Here is a 9,805-nt window from a genome sequence, read left to right as displayed (position 1 = left end):
GGATTTGAATAGACATTTCTCCAGAGAAGGTACACAAATAGGCAAAAAGCACATGAAAAGATGCCGAACGTCAGGGAAGTGCAAATAAAATCACAAGACAGCACTCCACGCTGGGTTACTATACTTAAAAAAAAAAAAAAAAAAATCAACAATAACAAGCATTGGTGAGGATGTGGAGAAATCAGAATCCTCATACATTGCAGTTGGGAAATGGAAACTACCAGTAGGGGGATGAATAAGTAAATAACAGCATATCCATTTGATGGAATTCATTCCACCACTGAAAGCATAGTGAGTGAACGATCTCAACGGTGGGCTGAGGAAAGAGATGCGTGTGGCAGGGCTATGTGCTGTAGATGGGGAGTTGGAAGAATTTGCCCTAAGGTGGGCTGGAAGGGGTGGGTAGTGGGTTGGGGGGAGTGATGCTTTCTTTGATCTGCAGGTGGTGGAGGTATTGATTCTTAGCCTCTGCCTTTCCCCCAAGGGATGCTCAATCTACTATATCCCCAGCCAGTTCCTGCAACCCATACCTTGCTGGGCTGGGCTCAAAGCTCCCAGGTGGCACCCAGGCACTGAGGGGTGGACTGTTCGGGGATTTAGGCCCTTCCAGAGCGCCCCCTCCACTTCCAGGCACCCCCAATACACATACGATTTTTTAAAATAAATATTGCAAACATAGGTTCAACACAAAACTCCTAATGTGCACTCAACTCCCAAAATAGATTAAGAACTCCTATAAATTCCAGCGTTGGCACTCTGGGGGCAACTGAGCCCTTCTGTGCGCTGTGTCACCTCCCCAAAGGTCAGGGAGAGCAGTCACAAAAAGACAGCTCTAGCCCCAGAACTTCAGTTCATTAAGCAAAGCCTGAGGTTCCGGGGCATGGGGAGAAGAGAAGGGATCAGCTGAGGAGCCAGGAAACCTGGGTTCTGAGCCTGGTTCGTACCCTCAGCAAGTTATTTCTTCTCTCTGCGCCTCCGTTTCCTCTTCTGTAAAACGGGGCATGGGCAAGGCCTGGCAGGGGCGGGGCTCGAACCCGCGGAATGCGTCGGCGGCTCCTGCCCCTCCCAGGGCGGGGTGGTCACGTGCGCGATCACGCGGTCCTACCCGGAAGCGCGCCCGGGCTCCTGCAGGTGGGGCGCTGTGCGCGCCGCGATCCGGTACGTGGGCCTCCAGGCTGTCCCCTTTGGGGGCGGCGATCCTCCCTCCGGAGCCCCCCTTCAACCCTCCCGGAAGTGAGGTAGGGGCCCTAGGGGTCCCGGAGCGGGCCCACCCCTAGCCTCACCCACTCCGGGCGTGTGGCCGTGGGCCGGTCGCTTCCTCGCTCGGGGCCAAAGTTCCTCAGCCGTGAAGAGGGGTGGATGTCACAAGTCAAGCCTCCTTCCCAGGGTGGCCGTGAGGTTCGGGGGGCGGGGGAGGTGGGGATTTGGGGTGAAACTGGACAGAAACTGGCGTGCTAGGCAAACGGGAGCCCCACGGCGGCGAACCGCTGACTCGCTCTCTCCAGAGACTCAGGGGCAGGGCCGGGCTCCGAAGGTGTGGGACCCCAGAAGGAGCTGCTGAAGACGGGACCAAGGGTCACAGGGAGGTTTGCTGGGGTCCAGATGGTGAAAGTGGGCGCTGGGGGTCGCCCCAGGTTGGCCCCCCGCCATCTGGAGCTCCTTTCGCCAGTGAGTCCCCTCCGAGTTCCCTTTCTAGGGCAAGATAGCGAGGTGAAGCGGAAGTCTCAGTGTGACACCGGCGAGGTTCTCTTCCCAGCAGCCTTTGGGAAGCATCCCCCTGTTTCGGGAATATGGCATTCGGGCCAATCATGTGGGTGATGGAGCCCGTCTCAGGGTTCGGTTGCTAAAGGCCGAACTAGTAACAGCAGTCTCTGTGGCGGGTGGTCACTTGCCTCTTACTCGCTCACAGTGCTTGACTTCCTAATTAAGTTTTCTGTTGTTCCTGCCCTCTATCCAAATATGAATGATTCCGGAACCAGATTGGTTAATCCTGTTATTTGAAGAAGGGAAGCTGGGAAATAGGAATAATGATCCCCACACCTATGTAAGAACGCAGTTTGCTAAGGTTACTTTGCAGCTTGCCTGGTCACTCCCACGATCTAACCCTGTAGGGAGGTAGAGTAGGGGATGTTGCTCTGTTTCTCCGTAGGAGTTTGAGGCTCAGAGAGGTTTATGCGACTTGGCAAAGCCAAAACTAGAACCTGGTCCCAGATGCCTTTCCTGTTAGTTTCCTTCCATTCATCGTATCATCCCAGGATCCCCACTCCCTTCACTGGGACTGCATCCTCACTGCCTGGGATGTGCTATGCTGTCTCCCGTCAGTCACTCCTAGCAAGCTCCCTGGGGCTGCTTGGGGAGCTCTGAGTGACTCGCAGAAGTGAGAGCACTTCATGGGAAGAAAGGAGGAGGAACAAAAGTGGGCACCTGCTCTGTGCAAAGGGCTGTGCTGGCCGGGTTCCTATTCTCCATTATGGGAGGTGAGGGGCAGGATCCCAGATATGTTCTTAGCAGACTGCCTCAGGGCCTGGAGAGACCAGGGACCACGCAGCCCTTCTCCAGCTTGTCCTTTCTCAACGGGCAGCAGTCAGGACCAGAGCATCTGCCTGCCCTCATATTCTGTCTGTTTTAAGCATTTGCAGGACCAGGGATGCTGTGCTGCTCTCCCACGAGCCAGTCACCGAGTCTGTCTGCTGCAGCCCTTTCTGAACCTCTGGCCGTCTGGATGCTCCACTGTGCTCCTTGCCAAGGTAGATGATCTTGCCCCACCTGGGGAGGACAGGGAGGCAGGCAGCATCCACCCTGGGGCTTTGGGAGGCAGATGGAATGAGGTAGGCAGTGGACTGAGTGCTCCTGGGCTCTGCACACCTGCTCATCCCCTCCCCAGCCCTGCATCCTGAGGCCACCCCCATCCTGATGCCTCATCTCTCCTTCACCCCTCGAATCCAGGTGGGTCATCACAGCCTGCTGAATCTTTAAAGCTCCTCCCGGCCCCCACCAAGGGGTGAGCACTCATTACCTGACACCCGCACCTAGATGACCGCCTTCATGACTTTGACCTGCCCATCTCCAGCCAGCCGGTCACTTCTCAGCTCACAACCACAGCCTCCATTCCATAGCCCACTGCTCCCTAACTCATACACTCTGGTCAGCTTTGTCACATGTACCTGGGAGTCCCAGAGCAGCCTCTTCAGGTCCACCCGCCTCTCCCAGCAACCTCCTTTTCACACCTGTTGCAGTCTCAGTGTCTGCCTTGGCATTGAGTAATTCTGTGGGAATAGGCTGCATTCCTTCTTCACTGTGCTGTTATGTCTCCTGGCATTTGCCATAAATACCTTGGGACCAGTTGCACCGAGTTAGTTTGGGAGGAATTCAGTAAGGACCACTAAGCTGGACATGGGGATGACGGAACACAAGACCTGGAGATGCTGTGATCCTCCCAAGAAAACTGGAAATCCACTTGTGTGAGAGTTACAGCAGAGCTTCCTAATCATTGTCATGGCTTAGCACACATACCACATGATTATATCTGCGTGACACCCTGAGGGACATAAGAGGATTTGAAACCACTGCCTGAGGCCTCTTAGCTGCAGCAGCCAGCCTGGAGCACTGTCCTCACCAGCCTGGTCAGGCTGCCCCAAGAGTTTTAGAAGATCAAGGGTTTGCCGCACGCAGAGGGCCATGGCACACAGTGTGGGAAGCTGTATTAAAGATCTTCCAGTGGGTGAATAGTGAAGACGTTTCTTACATAATCAAGCACAGAGTGTGTGGTGTGTGTGTGGGGGGGGGGGGGGGGAGGTGGGAAAGGAGATTTGGGAGGGCTGAAGACACTGGTGGCTGTGGCCCTAGAAGCTGCAGCCTACTAGGTACAGGGTCTTTAGGCAGCCTCTGTTCTCACCATGAACAGGGAGAGCAGCATTTGAATGAAACTTCTGTGGTGCTGAAGTAAATTCAGGGGCTTTGAGGCTCATCTTCTGGAGCTGTTTTTTGTTTGTTTGTTTGTTTTTTCAGACAGAGTCTCGCTCTGTCACCCAGGCTGGAGTGCAGTGGTGTAATCTCAGCTCACTGCAACCTCTGCCTCCCGGGTTCAAGCAATTCTCCTGCCTCAGCAGTTATTCCGAGTAGCTGGGATAACAGGCACTTGCTACCATGCCTGGCTAATTTTTGTATTTTTAGTAGAGACGGGGTTTCACCATGTTGGCCAGGCTGGTCTCGAACTCCTGACTTCAGGTGATCCACCCCCTACTTGGCCTCCCAAAGTGCTGGGATTACAGGCGTGAGCCACCGTGCCCAGCCCTGGAACTGTTTTTATCTGAGGGAGAGATATCTCTGGACTGCCCAGAGATGGAGGTGCACCAGTGCCCTCCGATCCACACCAGGCACTAACTGGCTGCCGTGAGCATGGCCTCCCTGGGCATTTGGCTCCATGTCTAGGCCAAGACCTGGGTCCCTTCCTGTCCCAGTCTGGTTCCAGTAGGCGCCGTGGTGGGTCTGTTGCTGTGCTGAGAGGGACCAGATACCACAGAGGAAAGGGCCCCAGCCTTGACATCAGACAGGTCTGGGTCCAGATCCCAGCTTTGCCACTTCAGGCTGTGCCTGTGTCCTGCTCTCTAAAATGGGGGTACCTGAAGAGTCCTACTTTGTCCAGTTGTGAGGGTGCAACAAAAATGGAAGTCCCTTGTGATGCCTGATGTGCAGAAGGGGCTCACTGAATGTTTGCTGAGGTTGGGGTCCTCTTCGTTACTTAGACTGAGCTCATAGATGTTGGGGCTGGAGGCTGACCTTGACCTTACCTTTCCCTGGCAGATGAAGTGCGTCTTGGTGGCCACTGAGGGCGCAGAGGTCCTCTTCTACTGGACAGATGAGGAGTTTGAAGAGAGTCTCCGGCTGAAGTTCGGGCAGTCAGAGAATGAGGAAGAAGAGGTGAGTGCAGGGTAGGCAGTCCCAGGAGGGGTGGATAGGAAGGAACCATACAAAACTACCAGCAGGCAGAGAGGCAGGAAAACCTGTGTTCACCCTGTCCTGGGCAGCATGAGCAGGGTGCTGTGTGGGGTCCAGCATCCTTCACACCTAGACCCTTATCCTCAAGGTTGGCCTCTTGATGCTCTGAGCTCGGTGACCCCACCCCCTCACCCCACCAGTCCTCTCTGGACTAAATGAGGGCAAGAAGAAGTTGAATTTTATCATGTAACAGAAGAACTTGGAGCCATCAGTTTCTGTAACCTAAAAAGTTTAACAAGGCTGGGCACGGTGGCTCACGCCTGTAACCACAACACTTTGGGAAGCCAAGGTGGGCCAATTGCTTGAGCTCAGGGATTTGAGACCAGCGTGGGCAGCATGGCGAAACCCTGTCTCTACAAAAAAAATACAAAAATTAGCCAGGTGTGGTGGTGCGTGCCTATAGTCCCAGCTACTTGGGAGGTTGAGGTGGGAGGATCACTTGAGTCCAGGTGGTAGAGGCTGCAGTGAGCCGAGATTGTGCCCATGCATTCCAACCTGGGCGACAGAGCAAAAAAAAAAAAAAGTTTAACGTAAGCTGAACACGTTAATTTTTTAATAGCTGTATTAAGGTATGATTAACATACCATAAATTGCACATATTTAAAGTGCACAATTTGATAAGCTTTGATATGTATATACCTATGATTCTATCACAATCAATAAAAGGAATATATCTACCACCTCAAACATTTGTAATCCCTTCTTTCCCATCCCCATCGCGTAGGAACTGCTGATCTGCTTTCTGTCATGATAGATTAGTTTGTATTATATGGCCTTATATAAATGGAGTCATACAGTATGTGCTTGGATTTAGTTTGGTTTTGGTTTGACTGCTTTCACTCAGCATAATTATTTGGTGATTCATCTGTGTTGTGGCATGTATCAATCGTTCATTCCTAGTCATTGAGTAGTAATCTATTGTATCAGGATGCCACCATATGTTCATTCATTTACTTGTTGATGGACATCTGTGTTATTTTCAGTTTTTGACTATTACAAATAAAGCAACTATGAACATGCACGTACAAGTCTATGTATACATGGATGCTGTCATGTCCAAGGACAGATACTTAGGATAGACTGGCTAGGTCATGTAGGTGTATGTGTAACTTTTTAATAAACTGCCAAACTTTTCCAAAGTGGTTGTATAATTTTTGATTCCACCTGTAGTGTTTGAGAGTTCAGTTCCTCCATATCCTCACCAACACTATAGTCCATCTTTTTAATTTTAGCCATTCTAATAGATGTTCACTAGAATCTCACTGTGTTTTAAATTTCATTTCCTTAATGACTAATGCTTTTGAGCATCTTTTCATGTGCTTATTTGCCATATCTTTTGCCCAGTTTTTATTTGAGTTGATTGTTTCTTCTTCTTATTCTTACTGAGTTTTGAGAGCTTCTAATATATTTTGGATGAAATCCTTTATCAGATATATGTTTTACAAATACTTTCTTTCAGTTTGTGGCTTGTGTTTGTATTCTCAATGGTATCTTTCAAAGAGCAGAAGTATTAGAACTCGAGTTTATCCATTTTGCATTTATGGATTATGCTTTTAGTGTTATATCTAAGAAATCTTTGCCCAACTTACAAAGAGTTTTCTCTACATATTCTTTTGAAAGTTTTATAGTTTTAGGTTTTATATCAGGTCTGATGATCTACTTTGAATTTTTGTGTGTGGTACGAGCTATGGATTGAAGATAATTTTTTTTTTTTGCACGTGGACATCCAGTTCAACACTTTAACATTACAACTCAGAAATACTTGTCATTTTCACTTGCATAATTTCCACTCTACATTTTAAAGGAGTAATTTATTTTGAAAATGTTTTCCAGATTAATTTTGGGTTAAAAATATTTTTATTGGGGATGCAGTGGAAGGTGTTCTTAACATTTCTGCAGCATGGACTGATTGCCTGTCTTGCCCTTTCTGCTCTAAGGGGTCTCATCATCCAGCCAATGAGTGAGCTGACTCCACTTCAGGGAGTCCATTTACCATCAACATCACCCGTGTTCTCATCACAGTCTTTAGGCAAACACAAGATATCAGAGATCATAGACATTCAAGTGGTTTTATTTAAGCTAACTGTTAGGCTTTTAAAATTTTTTAACAGTCAATACATATAATATTTAAATTAAGAATTTTTAAATATTTCAGTTTTTAAACTACTGTTACAACTATGTCAACTTAAGAAGCAAACTATTTGGTGGCCTTTCTCTTCCTCTTTATTGAAAACCTGGCAAAGGAACGAACTCCTGAATTTTGAGTTCCTAAAAGTGAGTAGTGTAAAGGAAAGGTGGTCTTTAAAGTTTTTTTTTTTTTTTATTAATGTGCAACACATTCTTTTCTCATCATTTAAATAATGAGTTAATTGTAGGAAATTTGGAAATACAAAGAGATAATTTTTAAATGACCTATAATTCCATGACCCAGAGCTATTAGCTTTTTAATATACTTTCTTTGGGTCTTTATTTTTTCTATATAATTGGGATTATACCACATTTACAGTTTTACTGCCTGTTTTTTTTTTTCCACTTGCCATTATATCAAGATATTTCTTCTATTTTCTTAAATAGTCTCAGAAGCATAACTCTTAATGGAAACATTGTACTCCAGTACATGAATCAGTGTATCATCCTTTATTTAACCATTTTCCTCATATGGACATATATATTGCTCCTAATTTGCTATATCACTCTTGCTTTAAGAAACATTTGTGCTTAAATTTTATCTCATGTCAGATAAATTCCTAGGATAAATTTAGGATAAATTCCTAAAAATAAAAATGTTGAGTCAAAAGCCATTCAAAGATATTGTACTACTTTATAATTCCGCCAAGTAATATATGAGTATGCTCCTTTATATACACCAAATATTTTTATCTCCCCTGTATTAGTCCGTTTTCTTACCACTATAAAGAAATGCCCAAGACTGGGTACTTTGTAAAGGAAAGAAGTTTAATTGACTCACAGTTCAGAAGGCTGTGGAGGCCTCAGGAAACTTACAATCATGTCAAAAGGCAAAGGGGAAGCAAGACACCTTCTTCACAAGGCAGCAGGAAGGAGAAGTGCTGAGTGAAGGGGAAAGAGCCTCTTATAAAACCATTAGATCTCATGAGAACTCACTGTCAAAAGAAGAGCATGGGGGAAACTGCCCCCATGATTCAATTACCTCCACCTGGTTTCTCCATTGACATATGAGGATTGTGGGGATTATGGGGATTACAATTCAAGATGAGATTTGGATGGGGACACGAAGCCTAATCATATCATTCTGCCCCAGGACCCTCCCAAATCTCATGTCCCTTTTACATTTCAAAACCAATCATGCCTTCCCAACAGTTCCCCAAAGTCATAATTCATTCCAGCATTAACCAAAAAGTCCAAGACTAAAGTCTCACCTGAGACAAGGCAAGTCCCTTCCACCGATGACCCTGTAAAATAAAAAACAAGTTACTTCCAAGACACAATGAGGGTATAGGCATTGGGTAAATGTTCCCATTCCAAATGGGAGAAATTGGAACTAAGGGACTACAGGACCCATGCAAGTCCAAAATCCAGTGGGGCAGTCAAATCTTAAAGCTTGGAAATGATCTCCTTTGACTCTATCCACGTCCAGGTCACACTGATACAAGAGGTGGGCTCCCAAGGCCTTGGGCAGCCCTACCCCTGTGCTTCTGCAGGGTACAGTCCTCTTCCCAGCTGTTTTCACAGGCTGGTGTTGAGTGTCTGCGGCTTTTCCAGGTGCATGGTGCAAGCTGTCGGTGGATCTACCATTCTGGGGGCTAGAGGATGATGGCCCTATTCTCACAGCTCCACTAGGCAATGCCCCAGTGGGGACTCCATGTGGAGGCGTCTGACCCCACATTCCCTTAATCACTCTAGCAGAGGTTCTCCATGAGGGCTCTGCCCCTGCAGCAAATTTCTGCCTGGACATCCTGCCATTTCCATACATCCTCTGAAATCTAGGTGGAGGTTCCCAAACCTCAGTTTTTGATTTATGTGCACCCGTGGGCCGAATACCACATGTAGGCCACCAAAGCTTGGGGCTTGCACTCTCTGAAACAACAGCCAGAGCTATATGTTGGCACCTTTTAGCCATGGCTAGGACGCAGGGCACCATGTCCCCAGAGTGCACAAAGCAGCAAGGCCCTGGGCCCAACCCCTGAAACATTTTTTTCTTCCTAGGCCTCCAGGCCTGTGGCGAGAGGGGCTGCTGTGAAGACCTCTGACATGCCCTGGAGACATTTTTCCCATTGTCTTGGTGATTAACGTTTGGCTCTTCATTATTTATGCAAATTTCTGCAGCCAGGGCTTGAATTTCTCCTCAGAAAATGGGCTTTTCTTTTCTATTGCATCATCAGGCTGCACATTTTCCAAACTTTTATGTTCTGCTTCCCTTTTAAACATAAGTCCCAATTCCAAACCATCTATTAGTGAATGCATAAAACTGAGTGCTTTTTAGAGCACCCAAGTCACTTCCTGAATGCTTTGCTACTTAGAAATTTCTTCCACCCTAAATCATCTCTCTCAAGTTCAAAGTTGCACAGATCTCTAGGGCAGGGGCAAAATGCTGCTGGTCTCTTTGCTAAAGCGTAACAAGAGTCACCTTTGTTCCAGTTCCAAATAAGTTCCTCATCTCCATCTGAGACTACCTCAGCCTGGACTTCATTGTCCATATCACTATCAGAATTTTGTTCAAAAGCATTCAACGAGTCTCTGGGAAGTTCCAAACTTTCCAACATCTTCCTGTTTTCTTCTGAGCCCTCCATACTGTTCCAACCTCTGCCTGTTACCCAGTTTCAAAGTC

The 9,805-nt window shown here is 47.4% G+C and overlaps 1 protein-coding gene across 25 annotated transcripts in view; it reads left to right on the top strand.

The window, feature by feature from the left end:
- The first annotated feature begins 1,064 nt into the window (after positions 1 to 1,064).
- Positions 1,065 to 9,805, top strand: part of HPS1 (HPS1 biogenesis of lysosomal organelles complex 3 subunit 1) — a 29,997-nt gene continuing 21,256 nt past the window's right edge. For 6 of the 25 annotated variants that reach the window (XM_063710379.1, XM_055352707.2, XM_055352710.2 and 3 more), the window contains exons 1-3: positions 1,065 to 1,158; positions 2,631 to 2,747; positions 4,804 to 4,920. In XM_063710379.1, the coding sequence (XP_063566449.1) occupies positions 4,804 to 4,920 (117 nt within the window). In that variant the 5' untranslated portion in view covers positions 1,065 to 1,158; positions 2,631 to 2,747. Of the gene's footprint in view, positions 1,399 to 1,437; positions 1,669 to 2,630; positions 2,748 to 4,803; positions 4,921 to 9,805 lie in introns of those variants that run through there. The other 19 variants (XM_055352702.2, XM_031015231.3, XM_031015222.3 and 16 more) reach the window with 13 other exon arrangements.

This window comes from Gorilla gorilla, chromosome 8 (assembly GCF_029281585.2).
Source record: "Gorilla gorilla gorilla isolate KB3781 chromosome 8, NHGRI_mGorGor1-v2.1_pri, whole genome shotgun sequence".
NCBI lineage: Eukaryota > Metazoa > Chordata > Mammalia > Primates > Hominidae > Gorilla > Gorilla gorilla.
This window is presented reverse-complemented; position numbering and strand designations above follow the sequence as displayed.